This window comes from Moschus berezovskii, chromosome 3 (assembly GCF_049115385.1).
Source record: "Moschus berezovskii isolate FMDL1 chromosome 3, NW_MosBer_1.0, whole genome shotgun sequence".
NCBI lineage: Eukaryota > Metazoa > Chordata > Mammalia > Artiodactyla > Moschidae > Moschus > Moschus berezovskii.
The window spans coordinates 111458485-111478022 of record NC_142462.1 but is presented as its reverse complement, the minus strand read 5'-3'; the positions used below and the strand labels follow the sequence as shown (position 1 = coordinate 111478022).

At 45.7% G+C, this 19538-nt stretch overlaps 1 protein-coding gene across 1 annotated transcript in view; it reads left to right on the top strand.

The window, feature by feature from the left end:
- CREB3L2 (cAMP responsive element binding protein 3 like 2) overlaps positions 1-19538 on the top strand; it is a 132883-nt gene that overhangs the window by 102104 nt on the left and 11241 nt on the right. Inside the window, exons 5-8 of the mRNA XM_055421330.2 lie at positions 3582-3766; positions 6146-6292; positions 7423-7481; positions 9180-9248. Coding sequence (XP_055277305.1) covers positions 3582-3766; positions 6146-6292; positions 7423-7481; positions 9180-9248 — 460 coding nt within the window. The remainder of the gene's footprint in view (positions 1-3581; positions 3767-6145; positions 6293-7422; positions 7482-9179; positions 9249-19538) is intronic.

The following is a 19538-nucleotide window of genomic DNA, read 5'->3' as shown; positions in this document are numbered from 1 at the left end:
GGAGCAATGCTCACAGAAACAAAGTCTACTTCGTCCCACCAGAAATATACTCAAGATTTATCCGTGACACTTTAATCAAGGTTGGCATTTACCTTTGTCATCAGTAAGGAAAGGATTCAATTATTTTTTTATACTTTTTTGGCCACACAGCACAGCATATGGGATCTTAGTTCCCTTTGAATCCACATCCCTTGGGAAGTGTGGAGTCTTAACCACTGGACTGCCAGGGAAGTCCCAGGATTCAGTTTTTGTGATTAGTAATACTGACTAAAATTCATATTGAGACAATATTTATTTTAACTGAGTGATACACATTTTAGTGCCTTTCAGCTTTAAAGAAAGTAATTCCTTTCATTTTTGTGATACTGGTAACAACTATCAAATACATTCTGCTCTTTCAATCTGTGTTGCCATATGCTTCTGAAAATGTCATCACAGTACCAGTAAACCCCATAGTGGCTTCAGAATCTTGGATCTCTAGAGGAGAAAAGTTTCAGGGTCCTTCCTTGAAGTGGCCATCTTTCCTCATTATCCTAGATAAACAGGGAGGAGGATATTCAATATCCTTGAATGTAGCAGGGCTTCTAGGCAAAATGGCTTGTTGTCCCCAGCCCTGTCAGAAAGTATCCCAAGAGCCACATTTCAAGTGAATTTAGAAATCTGATACTGAGGCACTTGTAACCAGGGCAGTAGCTCTCAATAAGTGGGTAAGAGGAGATTCAAGTTTGCTTCACTTTTCATGCCGTGCCATTTCCTTTTTTTTAATGTGTGTGGAGCACCTTCTTCTTGGAAAGGAGAAAAGCACTAGAATAATTTGGCCTATGCCCAGCCAAAGGGAGAAGTAAGCTCTAGTACTCTTGACTAATTCTCCAGACTAATAGCTCTGCATGGCAGACACTGGGAGCCCCTGTGAGGTTTGTCTGCTTCTGGGTTTTGTTTTGTTTTTGTTTTTATTTGCTTGTTTGTTTACCATGGCTAAAATATAAACATTGTTAAAATTCAGTTCAGTAGCTCAGTCTTGTCTGACTCTCTGTGACCACATGGACTGCAACACTCCAGGCACCCCTGTCCATCACCAACTCCCAGGGCTTGCTCAAACTCATGTCCATCAACTCGGATGCCATCCGACCATCTCATCCTCTGTTGTCCCCTTCTCCTCCTACCTTCAATCTTTCCCAGCATCAGGGTCTTTTCCAGTGAGTCAGTTCTTCCCATCAGGTGGCCAAAGTATTGGAACTTCAGCCTCACCATCAGTCCTTGCAATGAATATTCAGGATTGATTTCCATTAGGATTGACTGGTTTGATCTCCTTGAAGTCTGAAGGAAACATTGTTAAAAGATAAGCTCTAAAAAATTAAAAATTTTAGTCGCATATTTGAGCAAAAATTAATTAGACTTTGCAGTGCCAAACTGGTTAGAAGTTTCCTCTGACAAGAGTTGGGGGGAGACTTTTATAAAGAGAAGGTGGAAGCAAAGTAAGGAGATTATTGATGGGCTATAACTTAAAACTTAGTTGGCTGTTTGTGACCAGCTGTCCTTAGATTCCAGCCTGGTAACCTTGAAGCATTTATAGGATTGGATTTTGGTTTGCCTGTGTAAGTGGCCAGAGCATACTGGAGACACCCCAGGGTAACAGCTTCCTTGCTTATTAATTGACCTGACACTACAGAGTCCCGTAGGTCATCATGGTGTTGGGAAAACCTTACTTAACACTCTTAGGACTCCTTTCTAGGTGAACATATATTTAAGACGCCTACCTACCCTTCTTAGCTGCCTGGAAGTAGTGGTCAAAGAGTTGACAATAGAGATGTATGGGATTGTTTCAGAATATTCTTTAGCTTTAGGAGTGCCCGTGGACTCTAAAAAACTGGGAGCTCTCTGGCAGGGTAGGTTAGAAGGAGAAAAGAGAGGGGTTAGCACAAGAAAGAAAGACAAAAAGTATGTGGGGGTGGGGCAAGGGGGGAAGGTGACTGAGAGAGATGTGGTTCCCTGGGACGGTCGGTGTTTCAGTGAGCAGAAGAGCCCCATGCTTCCAGCTTCTCACCTCCAAAGGCAGCTCTGAGGGTCCTTTTTCTGAGGTGAGTAGCTGTGTCTCAGAAAGGCTCCTTCCATCCATAGTATCTCAGGCAGGAGACCTTTCCATGGCCCCGGGCTGTTTTCTGGTCGAGCAAGTCCAGGTGTGTATGCGGCCCCCGGGCTCCTGGCCCAGTTCAGAGCAGCTGCACTCGGGGCTCTGTTGTCCTCAGGGGTCCCAGGAGGGGTGCAGAATGAAAGGCTTACCCAAGGTCACGTCCCTTGGCTCAGTAACAGTGACTGGCCGTCAAGGTATTCCAGGACGATGGGAAGATTCGCAGGTCAGAAAAAGAGTGAGACCCCCAAAGCTCGTTTGTCAGGTTGAACTCAGAGATGATTCTTCCTTTGGAACTCGTCTCGGCTGCCCTGGAGGTGCGTGAGCAGCGCTGACCAAGGTTCCAAAGCCTGGCAGAGTAAGGGTGTCTCCCTGGGGAGAGGTGAAGGATGCTTGATGCTGGGGGCCGTTGCGGGGGACACCCCGCTCCCCCTCATTTATCTTCCAGTGCCTACCTTTCTATCTACAGATGGATTGGGTGTTATCTGAATCAAGAATGCCTGGCATCTGGCCTGTGGGCCCTGCCATGCACATTCCTGCAGAAACAAATGAGCTTTTCTCAAACCCTCATGAGCTCCCTGCTTCTGCTGTTTGTTTTTTTTTTAAGATCGTGATACGTTAACGTGATGGTTTACAATCAAACTGTGGAAACTATGAAATGAAGAGAGGGAACATTATGCCAGCACCATCCCTGCCTACTGTAATTTCCCATGTCCCCGTGTTGTCATAATTTTACTACTTTCTTACATATTTTCCCGAGTTTCTTTATGTAGTTACAAGCAAATAGGGTCTGTATTCTCTTTCTCTCCTTTTTCGCACAAAACGAAGTGTGCTTTATACACTGTCTTGCACCTTGATTTATTTCTGTCATCTATAGGTTGAGATCAGCACACAGTTATGTCACATCTACTGAAACTCCTGGTGACCAAAGTAAAACTCAAAAATCTAGTCCAAAAATGTATCCACAGTGTGCTGTGCTAAGTTGCTCAGTCGTGTCTGACTCTGCGAACCCATGGACTGCAGCCCGCCAGGCTCCTCTGTCCATGGGAATCTCCAGGCAAGAATACTGGAGAGGGTTGCCAGGTCCTTCGCCAGGGCATCTTCCCAACCCAGGGATTGAACCCAGGTCTCCCACATTGCAGGTGGATTCTTTACCAACTGAGCCACCAGGGAAGCCCATTATCCACAACAAAGCCAGAAAATCAAGCCAAGAAAGCACCTGCTTGAGGCTGTATCAAGAACTGCAGAGTTGGAACACAGTAATTCAGTCTATTGTTTTTCGAAAGAAACACTTAAATTTTGCCTTCACAGTACATCTTGGAGGCCGTTCCAGGTCCACTCGGAGGGATTCGTCATCCGTTCGATTGTCCTAGGTTGGATGTTGGATATTTAAGTGCCCCCACGTACTGCTTCGTTGCTCCCTGATGGATGCAATCCGTTCTTTTCCCCTCAGCCTCCGTGGACCACCTGCACTTACCGCCCACTCCTCCCAGCAGCCACAGCAGTGACTCCGAGGGCAGCCTGAGCCCCAGCCCACGCCTTCACCCCTTTGGCCTTCCACAGACCCACAGCCCCGCCAGGGCCCCGGCGCGGGCCCCCTCGGCGCTGGCCAGCTCCCCGCTCCTCACTGCGCCTCATGTGAGTGTCCCTGCGTCCCTGCAACCCGATCCCCCCATCCTGTCATTTGGAGCTTCACCCAGCGTGCCTGCCATTCTGAGCCACTTGGCTTTTCTTCCTGTGGGAAGTTTTCAGTCTGATTGCTAAAGCTGGGGGATGACAGACTTAGAGAACATTTTCTAAAAACTGCCTGTGATCTCATCGTGCTAACACATTCTTTTCCTTTTCTGTGCACGCTTCCGGTTTTTATTCATGTGCTTATTTTTTATAGCTACAACCATGAGGAATAAAAATGTTGTCATTCTTCTCAAAATTATATCACAAATATTTATCATCAACTTAGGCGGTCTTTGTGACCTAGGATAGGAAATAGCTTATTTTTTAAATAAGCAATCTTCGATGAATTGAAAAATTGCTCTGAGCTTAAACGTTTTAATGTCTAAAGAACAAGCATATAATTTAACCCTTTTTGTCTGTGGTTCAGCTCTTAACCCAGTGACTCAGGATGGAACTCACAAGTCATTATTCATCCCTCACATATATAACTGCTCCAAATAAAAAATGCATGCATGCTTGCATGCTCAGTTGCTTCAGTCGTGTCAGACTCTGTGTGACCCCATGGACAGCAGCCCACCAGGCTCCTCTGTCCACGGGATTCTCCAGGCAGGAGTACTGGAGTGGGTTGCCATTAGGGGTATGTAATTAATTTTGCATTGTTCTGAATAGTCAATTGATTTCTCTGAGGATTTAAAAATCATAGTCAACCTTACTGAATTTATAATATCACATAGAGCAAATTTGAATGAAGTTCAGTTCAGTTCAGTAGCTCAGTTGTGTCTGACTCTTTGAGACCCCATGAACTGCAGAACGCCAGGCCTCCCTGTCCATCACTAACTCCCAGAGTCCACCCAAACCCATGTCTATCGAGTCAGTGATGCCATCCAACCATCTCATCTTCTGTCGTCCCCTTCTCCTCCTGCCCTCAACCTTTCCCAGCATCAGGGTCTGTTCAAATGAGTCAGCTCTTCGCATCAGGTGGCCAACGTAATGAATGAAGTGAGATATGTAAAAATTCTAGAAGAGCCATCTATCAGTTAGCATAACTTTGAAAAGTTGAATGCAGTCTGTCTCAGAAACTCAGCAAGTTCTTAGATCTGTGGCCATGTTCTTATTTATCAGTATTACTGAGGGCCAGTGGGTTACCTCTTTCCACTCCATCTCCACCTTCTTGCCACTAACCCTTCACTCTTTTGATGAGAAAGTGTTCATTCTATGCGTCTGTGGGTCCTGCCATAGTCAGTTCATTCTACGTGGTCAAGGATGAAATCCTCCCCGTGTCAGACCTTGGTTCAGCATCTGTGCTGTTTCCCTACTATCCGTTGGCATCAAGCCCTCATACCTCTGCTGGGCACTAACACCCTTTGTATGTTCCCAACCTGCAGCAGCTTCAAGAACTCACCCCCTCTAGGCAGAGTGGCTTCTTCTGTTACTCTTGACAAGGCTGCCTTTTGTTGGAAAGTCCTTCCCTGTGTAAATCACCCCCTTTCTTTCAGGAGGCCCAGTTCAAGTCTTACCTGCTACCCTAAGCCTGCCCTTATCGCAAAGGCTCACACAAGTGTTCTCTTTCTTTGTATTATTAATGCACTGGAGTGAATATCAGTCTAGCATTTGCTCTCGTTCTTTCATGTGTTTCAATTCGTCTTGGGCTCGATCATTACCTACTTAAGAGACAGAGTTCGTTTCGATTCCTCCATGCGTTTAACACAGAGCTAATATACAATAGGTACTCCGTTTATTGACTAATTGTAAACACATTGTCCTGGTGTGGATGACATGGGATGAGCTGCAGTTGTCATCTCCACTGACGATGGATAGTCTAGGACAGTGCTGACCAGAGACTGTCGTGGAGCAAGCCTGCCAGTGTGTCCCTGGGAGTCCCAACCCTTTAGCTGGAAGTGGAGGTTGAGAAGCAACTCCTAGTATATAGAGAGCATCTTGCAAAATGGCCTTTTCAGGAGAACAACAAAACTTTCCACAGAGCTCCAAGTGAATTCCTGATCACTCCAAGGACAGGAAACCTCCAGGGATGTAGGAAATGAATTCTATTCTTTAATTTCCATGTTTTAGCCAGTGGGGTACTTTGTGGGAAATAACGGGTGGAGGTTTTTTTTACCTGTTCCCTTAAATTATAACGCTTGGGTTGTAACACTCACACAGGTATCATCTCCATTTTTTTGCTTCCACTTCAGAGTGCCCATTTCTCACCCAGACAGATTGGTGTCCTTTTTCCTTAGTTGTTTGCAAGACATCATATCAGACCCTCCTCGCCTCTCAGGAGGCTTCCCTCTGATGCACCCGGCTTCTCCTTTTTGACCCTTTTCTGCTCCTTGGTCTACACAGAAGCTGCAGGGATCAGGCCCCCTGGTCCTGACAGAGGAGGAGAAGAGGACCCTGATCGCCGAGGGCTATCCCATCCCCACCAAGTTGCCCCTGACGAAATCAGAGGAGAAGGCCTTAAAGAAAATCCGGAGGAAAATCAAGAATAAGGTGAGTCCATCAGATGCAGGCACTTCTGTGAGCAGGCGTGTGAGCAGAACCGAGCCATGTGCCTGTCCTCCCTTCCCGGTGGCCAGCGCTGGCCCGGCCCTTGGTGTCAGGACTTGGCCCTGTCTTCCTCCAGCCCTGTCATCCATCTTCTGGTCAGTGGGCCCCCAAATCGGGTGTGCACACTCCATGATGCTCAAGATGACCCATTCAGGCATAGGATGAAAATAGTAGAGCTCCGTTTACATTTAAAAACATTTCAGCCTTTAAAATGTCTATTTTATGATATATACAATATTTCCCCAGTAGGCATCTACACAGTTTATAAATATTTATAAATTATAATATTATAAATACATAAATATCAGTATATTATGGGTGCTTGCTTATTTTTTTTTTTCTTGATAAGGGTTTTTGTTAAAAAATTCTGCTGGCTCTTCTATGCCTGGGTCTAGCAGTTTCCTAGTCCTGGGCTCCTATAGTGGGAATAAGGGGCACAGAGGCCCTGGGGCATGGTTAGGGTATGGATAGAGCAGGAGGGAGGAGACTAAGAGAGGAAGAAGGAGAGGGCTTAGAGTCATAATTCTTCACCCATGTGCAGAACCACCAGGGAATTTTTGTGTAACTAGCCCCAGCTGGCTAAGTATTAGAGTGACCCAACTAGGTCCACAGAATTGAAATCATTCTTCTGAGACCATAGAGATGCTTCGTGGTGTCCATGTTCTGGTCTGATTCCTGGACTACTGTCCTTCTCACTGGGGGCCTAGTTTGTTAGAAAGTAGATGAGAACACAGGCCGATTGAAGGGTGACAGAAGAGGTAATTAGTAGATGAGCCAGCAGGTTAAAGAAACGGGAAGTGGCCATGGAAGTGAGCAGGGCTTCTATGATTTCTGTGCTCATGGCCTCCTGTCATACGGGTTTACTGCTGTGTTGTTGTTCAGTTGCTGAATTGTGTCCGACTCTTTCCAACCCCACGGACTGCAGCACACCAGGCTTCCCTGTCTTTCACTGTCTCTGGAGTTTGCTCAACTCATGTCTATTGAGTCAATGATGCCATCCCACTGTCTCATCCTCTGTTGTCCCTTACTGATATAGCTGGAACATAATCCTCTCTTCTCCCCTTCCATTGCAGATTTCAGCCCAGGAAAGTAGGAGGAAGAAGAAAGAATACATGGACAGCTTGGAGAAAAAGTAAGCCTCCTGCCAAACTGGTTGTGTGTATTGAGCAATTCACGTAGAGAAATGTGAGTGCCAGGGGGCCCCTGATTTCCATGACAAGGGGGTTCAGTTTTTCACCTGGCTCCCAGCAAAGGCTGTTGGTTTATCGGCTGTGTTTTGCCTGCCACCTAGTGGTTTTTAGAGGAGAAGCTTATAAATCTAGCAAGAAATAAAAAGTACCACTTCCTTGGTGGCTCAGATGGTAAAGAATCCGAGACCTGAGTTCGATCCCTTGGTCAGGAAGATCTCCTGGAGAAGGCAGTGGCTACCAACTCCAGTATTCTTGCCTGGAGAATCTCATGGACAGAGAAGCCTGACAGGACATGGAGTCGCAAAGAGCTGGATTTGACTGAGTGATTAACACATTTCCACTTTCGATCTTAGCAGGCATTTGTACAGAACTGTTTTCAACCAAGGGTCCATAAGTCCTTGAAGGCTTACTTTCAAATAAGCACAAATACAAACTTTCATGCACATTCCTGGACTCCTCGGAGGAGAGGTGCTGTTTTGGGAGAAAAGAGCAGGGCTAATTAATCAATTACCCTTGGCCACACTCCCTCGCACCCTAGAGAAAGCATCAGGGGATATAAGACAAGCTGGCGTTCTTTATTTTCTCTCTGCTATGATTCGTGTTACAGGTGAGTGACTTTGCACAAAAACACTTGAAGATACCTTGTGTTATTCTGAATAGCCTGAAATATCAGGAGGGCTCTTAGAAAAACATAAATTAAAATACAATTTTGTATTACCCTAGAAAATAGTTCCCATCTGACAAACTAATATCATTTTAAAATGGGAATGAGTCCCTAGATCTAGAAATGAATCTTTTTGTATATGTGGTGAGAGGATCTGTTGGTGGATCCTGGCTGGTTTTGGAAGTTCCTACTGAAAGTCAGTGTTTCTTCCTCCTGATTTAGGTTTTGGTAATAAGAATTATTACCAATCATTGTTGAGGTATCTGGGGTCAAGATGTTCTGATGAAAATCTCTTTATGGTCTCTTGGGGCATGCCTCCTCCAGCACCTGGGTTCCTTACCCTGAGGTCCTAGGGTCTTGTCCTTTCCTCTTCCCCTGCCCGAAGCCCTGTCAGTTTTTCTGGCCAAGAGCACAGCTAGCAGCATTCAGACCCTGTAATATGGAGGGAGAAGTGCGATGAGCGTTGAGAGCCATAGGGAAAAGTCAAGAGAAATCAAGTTTGAAAAACCCTGTAAGAATTTTGGGCTTCCCTGGTGGCTCAGATGGTAAAGAATCCGCCTGCAGTGCGAGAGACCTGGGTTGGGAAGATCCGCTGGAGGAGGGTATGGCAACCCACTCCAGTGTTCTTGCCTGGAGAAGCCCCATGGACAGAGGAGCCTGGTGGGCTACAGTCCCTCAGGTCACAAAGAGTCAGACATGACTGAGTGACTAAGCACAAAACATAAGTTTACATTGTGTACCATCCCTATTCATTTCCCATTATTGAGCCATTTGTTACTAATCTCTTTCTTTTTATTTCTCTTGTGTCCTCACCCTTTTTCCCAACTGTTGGCCTGGCTCTCTTCCTGATCTCCCCAGAGTAGGTGCTTCTCTGTTCATTTTTTCTCTGAACCCCACCTGCCTCCATCCTAGCTCCTGGCTTAGTGCTTGCTCCTCTGATAAAAATCAGGTTTTTCTTTTTCTCTCTCCTCTGTAGGGTAGAGTCTTGTTCAACGGAGAACTTGGAGCTTCGGAAGAAGGTGGAGGTTCTGGAGAACACCAACAGGTGAGGGTGCCTGATGGAAGGTGCTGCGAGAGGGGCAGATCGGAAAGGGAGCTGGGAAGAAAGGGGAGGGAATGCCATGAAAGAGTAGTTGTGCCAGGATGCTCAGGGCGGCCGTGCTCCATGCACCTGTTCCTGCCGCGTGTGCACACATGCACACACATACATACGCACACGCCTGTGCTTGTCCTTTACTTTTCCTTAAACACGTGAGATTGATGAAGAGGCTGACTCTGACAAAGGCTTTCATGAAGAGGGAGTTAAGGAAGAGGCTTGGGATAGAATGATATGGTCAATGAGTCTGATTCTTCTGAAAATGACATTAGCCTTTATAGAGGTGGCTAAGATTGCCGAAGAATTGATGCTTTTGAACTGTGGTATTGGAGAAGACTCTTGAGAATCCCTTGGACTGCAAGGAGATCCAACCAGTCCATTCTAAAGGAGATCAGTCCTGGGTGTTCATTGGAAGGACTGATGCTAAAGCTGAAACTCCAATACTTTGGCTACCTCACGCGAAGAGTTGACTCACTGGAAAAGACTCTGATGCTAGGAGGGATTGGGGGCAGGAGGAGAAGGGGACAATAGAGGATGAGATGGCTGGATGGCATCACCAACTCGATGGACATGGGTTTGGGTGGACTCTGGGAGTTGGTGATGGACAGGGAGGCCTTGCGTGCTGCGATTCATGGGATCGCAAAGAGTCGGACACGATTGAGTGACTGAACTGAACTGAACTGAAGGACGGTGTGGCCCCTTTGTTGTCATCCAATTTGAGTAAAATAAATTAGTGCTTATTAGTGAAAAAAAAAGGGGAGAAAACCAAGTTTGTTTTTTAAAAAGTTTTTAATTACTGTGTTTAAAAGTTAATTGATTACACTTTAAGTCCATTTTGAAAAATAATTGTAGGACAGATGGATTAATGAGTTCATTTAGCACCTCCTGTGTCAGGTGCTGTTTTCAGGGCTTTATAGATATTAACTCATTTGACCTTCTGATGACCCTCCAACCTAGTCCTATTACTATCCCTATTATATAGAGGAGGTAATGTAGACTCAACAGGGAGGCCTGGTGTGCTGTAGTCCATGGGGTTGCAAAGAGTCGGACACAACTGAGCGACTGAACTGAACTTGATGGAGACTCAGAAAGGTTAGGTGACTTGCCCAAGGTCACACAGTAAATGCCAGAGCTGCATCTGAAGGCAGTCAGTCTGGCCCTGGAGCCTTGATGAGCTTTCTCCTGGGTCATGTTAAGGTATAGGGCTGAGAAACGGTGGTTGAGGAGTTTCATCGTGTGTGTATATGTTCAGAGTCTGCTCATGCTTTGAAAATTAAAGTATTCATTAGTCAAGGGATCCTGTTGCCCTAAGCTGTTATAGATCCAACAATCCAAGCAGAGAAAAATTGACTTGTAGGTAAGCAAAATATTAATTCATCATTTTAAGGCTTAGCATTAATGCCTAATAACAATTTTGCAAATGTTAAGGGATCAGGGTAAATCTATTTGCATGTCATCTGATAATAGTGTAAAATTTGGCTCCCATTTCCTAAATCTTCATGGTCTATTGCTCAAACAGCAGGCTAATTGAGTCATCAGTTAAAAATACCATCAGTAGGAAAAGTGGACATTGTGACCCCACTGGGTTTCTCTCTGCATTTCTGGGAATGTGTGCTCATATGGCAGGTCAAGGACAGTCACCTCCAGCACTCTGTAGACAAACAACGGAAGTAAGTAAATGTCACCAGCTCCATGTGATATCACCTTGATCCCCCATGCAGAGGAACTGGTTTCCAGTGGCACTTCAGGGTTCCGGTTTCACTGTTGTCTTTGGCAGTTAGTCTCCTGAGGCTTCAACCGTTCTTATCTCCACCTTTATTCTTGCCAGCGTGGTTCTCTGGGTCCTAAACCCCCACCAGAGTCTGTATCCATTTTGTAAGCATCCTGAGCAGATTCTAGTCCATCCTACCTCCTGTCTTAGCCATCATTATTGCAAAAACCCCCATGTTCATGAGTGGGACAAATCCAGGCCATGAAATGGTGAAAAGGGAAAGAGGAATCCATCCAAGATAAATGGAGTCTGGTCCAGGTTGGGTTTTGTTTAGGGGTTCCTGATGCCAGGTCTTCCTGCAGCCACATGGGGGCAGCAGAGGCGCAAAGAGCATTGGGTGCGTGTGGTGAGAAGGGCTCGCTACCAGCCCCCTTTACTGGGAGAGGGTCTCTCCTCCTCTCTCCAGGCTGACCCTGCTGTACCATATGCTGCTGCTGCTGCTAAGTCACTTCAGTCTTGTCCGACTCTGTGTGACCCCATAGACGGAAGCCCACCAGGCTCCCCCTTCCCTGGGATTCTCCAGGCAAGAACACTGGAGTGGGTTGCCATTTCCTTCTCCAGCTGTACCATATATTTTAAACCTAAAAAAGAAAACCCACACACATGTAATATATGCCCATTGAAAAAAAAATTTAGAAAATACAGTTAAAAAGGAAAATCCCCCCAAACTTTTCACCCAAAGAAATGTTTACATTTTGAAATGGAATATTTTATATGTATGTACTTATGTTGTACATCCTATTCTGTTAAGAACCTTCCCCATTTAACAGAAATCACTGGCCATATATTTTCATATTAGTAAATGTATTTCTACATAATTTTATTTCTGTCAGATTTTGATAAAGAGCTGTTATCGGCAGAGCATGGACATAAAGCACATCTGATTATGTGTGTGTCAAGACAATCTGTGCTTCGCCAATTGTTTTTATCTTTTAAAATAATAGAGTGTTAATTGCTTAGTCGTGCACAACTCTTTGTGACCTCATGGACTGTAGCCTGCTAGGCTCCTCTGTCCATGGGATTCTCCAGGCAAGAATACTGGAGTGGGTTGCCATTTCCTTCTCCAGGGCATCTATCCAACCCAGGGATTGAAACCAGGTTTCCAGCATTGCAGGTGTATTCTTTACTGTCTGAGCCATCAGGGAAGCCGTTTAAAATAATGGCCATGACTATATTCATATGACGTCAATTATTATACAATATGAGTTAGAGAGCCCCTGTATATTTGAGCATGGGTCAGCATATCTTGAGTTCTTCCCTGAGAACCAATGGTAGTTTTTCTTCTATCTTATCTTCTTCACTGTGGGAGCTTTTGCCAGCAATTCAGCCTGCAGGAAATTCCACTGAAGAAACTATCTACCTCATGCTTATGGTGCTCTGCTTGCCCCTTGGCTGGCAGCCCTTCCACTGTGGTTCCCCCACAGGCTCTGTATTCAGTCTCCTCCCTTTTCCAAACTCCTGGTAGACAACCAACCCTTAATGGTGAAAATGGTCAATACTTGATTAACCTGCCGTCTTCCCACAAGTAACCTGATGAGGGGCCTCCTGGGTCATAGCCTCTCAGTCCAGCAGCTTTTCGTGTGTTCTGGCTTGAGAAGCCAGGGAATAAAGCAAAGCTGCTCTTGTGCAAACAGGGAAGGGCCTGCCTTCCCCCCAACTTCCTCTCCCTTCTCCTTCTGTTCCTGCCAAGGGCCTCTCCTTGCCCAGAGGACACCGTGGCCGGAGTGACCAATGTGAACCTTGGCAGTCTTTGCCCTAAACTGGTCAGGAGGAGATGATGGTGTGGGCCTGTGGTAGGGGGAGACGTTCGGACCCTTTATTCATGGCACCGAGTGGGTGACCCAGTGTTTGAACTAAGTACAGGGCGGGGCCCAGTGAACACACACCTGTGTTTGTGTCCTGTCCGTGCTTCTTACATTACCATCCTTCGGAGGTAGGCGGACGGAGGCAGAAATGCTTACCAGACGTGGACAGGATCCTGGCTACCCAGAAGTGGGTGGGATACCTGGGGTGTCGCTGTTTCATTTGGCGTGACCTGGCAGGAAAGGCAAGTGGGTGCTTCATTATTGGCCAAACTAAAAAAAATCCGCACCTCTTTACATTTTACCACTTCCGTGCTCTACCCCACAAGGACTTCCATCTATCCAGATGAAAACCAGCATTCGAAGCTGGAGTCAGTCCTGAATCTCAGGGTAGTACTGGCCCCAGCAGCAGCCAGGTAGCGTGTTACTGGCTTCGAGGGGAAAAGGCCCTTTTGCCTGAGCTCAGCAAGCTGGAAGGCGGTGGGGACAGAAGAGGAGACTCCGCAGGCTTTAGCACTGGAACCTTGGGCAGCTGGAGCAGTGGGAAGTCTCCTTCACACTTGTCTGTAAGGCGATCTGCTAATCACCTACCACCAGGAAATGTGTGAGCCAGAGAGAGATGGTTTCCCAGGGGGCCCTCCTTCCTGTGCTCAGGAAACACTTTTGCTTTTACAAAGTCCAGGCGAGACTGTGTGTGACGTCTCCTGGCCTTCCTTGCTTCTCGTTCGTCTCCAAGCTGCATGACTCATTCTTGAGAGACCCTGTCTTTCCCCCACTTTATAGCCTTTTCTTCTGCACAGGTGATTCGACAGGCCCATTCGGTGTAGGCGTCTGTGGCTCAGTTTGCTCCATTCATGTCTAATTTTTCCCTTGAACATCTATAGGGCTGATTTGTAGACTCATAGGAGCTTAGACATGAGAGCTTGTTAGGAGGTTCTAGCAGGGTAGTGCAGCCACTTATATATTCTTGATCGAAGACTGGTCCTTCTCCATTGGAGATGGTTGTCCTCTTCGACTGATCTTGCATCTTTGAGAGGGTCATGTGTGGAGCGATAAGGGAGGAAGGGGACACCTGCCTAGCCAGCCAGATCGGCCGAATCAACCCTGGCAATCAATGGAGAGACAGGTGTCGCAACCAGCTCGGGATATGAGGGAGCTCAGACTTGAAAAATACGTTAGAGATCATCTCATTTAACTGCTAATCACTTCATTTCACAGAGCGGGAAACTGGGGGCTGGTGAGGTTAAGGTCATCCAGACGCTTAGAGGTGAGATGGGAACTGGGACTCAGGCAGTTCGTTCTGCCAGTGGTCCCGACCACAGCCATTCCTGCCCCTGTTGTGCGCTCTCTCCAAGGACCAACGCCTTCCCCCTCACAGGGCCAGCCTTGGATCCGAGTGAGAGGGCCCTGCTCGGGACCCGCATTTTAGGGGCCCTGCTCCAGTTTGCCCTAGCAAGCCCCTCCCGGTGGGATGAGGAGCCAGCAGGACCAAGGCGGTATGTCTGTCTGGAGCTTTAACCTGGCCCGGAGGGAGCGGGGGAGCAGGCCTTGGGGGTACCCGTGGGCAGTGTTTGCCGGCTGGGGCCAGGATATACGACACGGGGTATGGGCCTCTTTCATCAGGGAAGGTTTCCTTTCCCTGGACCTCGCAGAAGGAAAGGATGTGCTTGTCCTGACCTGTGTTTGTGTTGTCAGAAACAAGGCTTCCGTACTTTTCCTCTTTGACCTTCCTCGTAACTCTCGTCGTCCTCTGCCTCTGCTTTCCTTGTTCTTTACAATCTGCATGCGATTTCTGAGAGAGGTCTTTCCAGCCAGGCCCACTGGGCTTTCATCGTGTTCAGCCTCTCCTGATTTGTTTGTTTAGCCACACAGTCGTGTCCCTTTGCACCAGTTTTGTCTGCTGGCTCCCTCCGAGCTGCTATGGTTTTCCACGTGTGATGTCTTCTCTTCTTTTCCACTGACCGTAACCAGCTGGTCCGCCTCTCCCGCTGTGCACAGAGAGGCTGTTAGAGTGCTGACGAATGACCCGAGTCCAGGAATGACCCTCTGTAGGCCTATATCTTGGTTTAAATCACTTTTCATTTCTCTGTTATCTCTAACTTCTGGCTGTGTGAAGAGTATCAACTTTTTTTTTTCAGGTGAAAACATTACAAACTTCAAAGGATTGTTGTTACAAGGCTGAGTTTCCCAGAGAGTTTAGAAAGGCATTTTAGTATGATTTCATGGTGAAGTTAGACATTCCTCAGCCCCAGAAAACATTCTAGAACTCTCTTTTTTGTGTTCTTGGGCAAGTAAGTGATAGAATATTTCAAAAGTGCCCCCTGGTCCCTGAAAAATAAAGCTCCTTGGAGTGTGGCAATTGCAAAGTGAGAAAAAGGAGACAATTTGTATTTTTAAAAATTTAGACCAGAGCCCCATAAGCAGCCTTCAGAATTTAAATAAAAGGTCATAAATAAATGAATATTTATTCAAAGTTTAGGATTTTAGCAGAATGTGATTATCTTTTGTGTAAGAGTTTGCACTTTAGTATTTAAAAGTCTTTGTGGTAGTTCATGAGCCTCCTTGGAGAAGGAAATAGCAACCCACTACAGTATTCTTGACTGGAGAATCCCGTGGACAGAGAAGCCTGGCAGGCTGCAGTCCATGGGGTCGCAAAGAGTTGGACAGGACTGAGCAACTAACACACACACACACTAGTCTCCTTAAATATTGTTATGCAGTATTTTGCATTGTTATTAACAATGTATCCTACCAGCTCTTCTCTCTCCACCTAAGGACTTTGAGGTTTAGCTTCATAACACCTCCCTCCTAACCCTCAGATCTTTGACACTAATTCTGGAAGATTGGGGTAGATGGGGAGGGCTTTAGGTGGGATTTTGCTTCAGAAGAACATGGATGCCTACCTCTTCCATCATGAAGCCACATAATAGTCACTCATAATAATTTTTTTTTGCATAAGCACTGTAGTTAAATAACACTTAGACTTTTTGATCATATCACTTTACATGTTGTATAATGACCCATATACACCACACATACATCACATACATACACTACACACATATCACATACATACACCACACACATAAACCACACACACCACATACATAAACCACACACACATCACACACATAAATCTCACACACATCACATACATAAACCACACACACATCACATGTATAAACCACACACATCACACGCATAAACCACACACGCATCACACACATAAACCACACACGCATCACACACATAAACCACACACGCATCACACACATAAACCACACACGCATCGCATACCAAAACCACACATGCATCGCATACAGAAACCACATGTGCATCACACACATAACTAATACGAGTGTTTCACAGATAATTACTTATTTACTATGTGTGATGCCCTCAGATAGTGTGTGTTTTATTTGATTCTGTTTCATGGAGAAGGCAATGGCAACCCACCCCACTCCAGTACTCTTGCCTGGAAAATCCCATGGACAGAGGAGCCTGGTAGGCTGCAGTCCATGGGGTCGCGAAGAGTCGGACACGACTGAGCGACTTCACTTTCACTTTCATGCATTGGAGAAGGAAATGGCAACTCACTCCAGTGTTCTTGCCTGGAGAATCCCAGGGGCGGGGAAGCCTAGTGGGCTGCTGTCTATGGGGTCGCACAGAATCGTACACGACTGAAGCGACTTAGCAGCAGCAGCAGCATTAGAAAATACACCAGTCACGCCCCAGTTGTTTCCACAGCCCACAAATGGTTCATGATTTGGAATTTAGAACTTACTGCTCTAAGTCATTCCATAAGGGTGTAAAAAAAGTTGCTTCATCCCCATGCGAGGCTGATGCGCCTGGAGTGGTTCACTCACACACACAAATGTGCACACACACATCCTAGCACAGCTGGTTTCACTTCTGAGAAAGGCGTGTCACAGGATTTGATGGAAAGTGTGTTTATAGAGAGGACCTGCTTTGCAGCTCCTAGCACAGCAAGTAATTGGGAACCTCCAGTTTATCCTTTTCCCTGGGTCCTAGTTTCTGACTCCAGTGGGAAATTAGATTCTAGAATGTTGAAAGCGTAAGATGCTGTCACTGTATCCCTCTTGTTCTCTCTTGCTCCCTCCTCTCCTCACCCCCACTGTTTCTCTTAAATAACAGAAACAGAAGAAAACAAACTGAAACCAACTACAAGAAAACACATGAGGCTGTTGATGCATTTCCCAGTTTTTATGAGACTGTGTCTCACACTGTCGGCTACTTTCGAATGTTTTGCCCAATTTCCTTTGATTCGTCTCCCAAGATACAGGGTGATGCTTTATTCTGGGCGAGGCTGGCAGCTGCCTTCAACTGCTCTTTTCCTTGGAGCTGTGCGAGCATAGCCGTAAAGTTTATTTTTACATCTCACCACAGGACAAAAATCCACATTCTCAATCGAGCTTTGGACACTCTGATTTAACAAATTGTGAAAAATTTCTTGGCCCAGATAAATGTCTCTCTAAATTAAGACCTTGCTCCCGGAAGCCCAAGAATTCATTAAGCCATAATTAGCCATGATCACTGATGATTTAAAGTACAGTAATAAAGGAGAAGTTTATACCGAGCTCTGAATGCATGGTTGGAGAGTCTGTCCTATGATTGACTTTATATAGCTTTAGTTTTAAAATAATTCTTCCATTTCATCTGGTGCCTGCCTTTTCTCCAGCTAGCCCTTTATGCAAGCAGAATAACAGCTGTCATCCAAGCTTCCAGTGCTGCAGGGCGTGGCATCTGTCCCAGTGCCACCAGGGAAAGTACCACATCATCTCAGACCAGCATATCAGCCCTGAGGTCCCAGGCTTTCCGATATAAAGACTCATCTGTCGTCAGTGGAAAGAAACAGCAAGCACTCTGCAAAGGTGTATTTGTTCCAGCAAAGCCAGAGTACCCCAGACAGGGATTCTCTCATTATTCTGTTAGCTGGTCAAGGGAATTAACTTTGACCATATTATTCAAGTCCTGAGTTTAGGTAGCGGTTCAGATGACATTGCGAAACGTTGAACTGCTTGCTGCCTAAACTCAGGGCTTAAGTAATATGATTCAAAGCACACAGCTGTGGTACTGAGATCTAAATTCAGGTTTCTTATCCTGAGAGCTCATCACCCTATTCTGGTGAATATTACTGACTTAGTAATTCTGAAGCCATCTCATCAGCTCTCTTGGTATCCATTGGAGGGACAGGGCTTATAATTTCTTTTTTCCTAAACAAAGCTCAGGTTTGACTTACTGATGCTTGACTTAGGCTAAGGAACACCCATTATTTTTTCATCCATCTCTTGCATTTTATCTTGTCATTTCCAGAGATCTGCCAAGAAATGTATATTGTACCTTATTGCTTTTGTTTGTATCAACGTCATGGGAACTTTGTTAGTACGTATCTCATTGCCATCATTGTGGCGCTTCTGTCTGTAGTTTAGTCACTGCTGAAAGTAATCTTTTCCTGTTTAACGGTGGACATATCTCTTGACTGTGCTGCTGTCAATATGATATTTTTTCAGAGGGCCATGCCATGCAGCTTGCAGGATCTTATTTCTTTGACCAGGGGTCAAACTCAGGCCTCAACAGTGAAACCATTGGGTCCTAACCACACGACCACCAGAGAATTTCCTCAATATGATATTAATGTCACTTGATTTAAGAAAAATCTACTTAACTAAGAAGTCTTTTGATCATTAATTTTATTAGGTTGTAGGTTGGGGTACCGTGCTGTACTGAATTGGAAAGTACGTGAACTATGGAGTCAGATACGTTTGGGTTTACATCTTTGGTCTTCTAGTTACTGGTTACGTGTCTTTGAGACATTTATGTAGTACCTCGTATGAAGTTCTAGAACTCAGTCGGTGGACACTCAATCACTGATCATTTTCTTTGGTTATGACAAAAAATGAGTGTTTCTATTGTGTGAATGTCTATGAATTTCCCAAACTTTATCGCATCATGGAAATCTGTTTCGAAATTGGGGATGGATGAGCTAACCCACTTTCCTTGGGTAGAATCCCTCTGTTGCTGATGAATGGGGCCTTCAGAGCGTCAGCCTTCCCACCAGTTTACCTTCATTAATCTGAGCAGGAGAAGCAGCAGCAAACAGCACATTGTAAATTACTGTTGCTTTCCACAGAAATTTCAAACTGAAAAATCTATTTTAAACTACATGTTTGCTCATCTTAAAGAGTTGCATTATAAACTGTTAGAAATCAGGGGCCATTAAACGACGATTTTCATTTACAGTGGATTCAGCACATAATTATCTTTGAGTTTGGAAAGGATGTGCTGATGAATGCCAAGTAAAGCACCGTACACCCCTAAAGATACAGGCCTCCCTGCTCACCCAGTCAGACCTAGATGGTCCTTCTTCCAAACTGGCAGCACTTTACACCTGTGACTGAGGGTCCAATTTGAGCTTCAGGCACTATACCATCTGGGCTTAGGTGTGTCGGCCTGTTAGAGGTCTGCCTTTAGGACAAACTCTTGAGCCTCTTGGGAGACTCTTCATCCTAGGGAAGGGATACTAGACCTTGTGATCTCGATCAGAGATTGGAAGGGAGGAGTGATTCCAGGTATTGCATGGAACTGGTTTCCTCAGTGATTCATGCTCTCAAGACTGTACAGGAGGCAGGGAACGGGCAGGAAGGT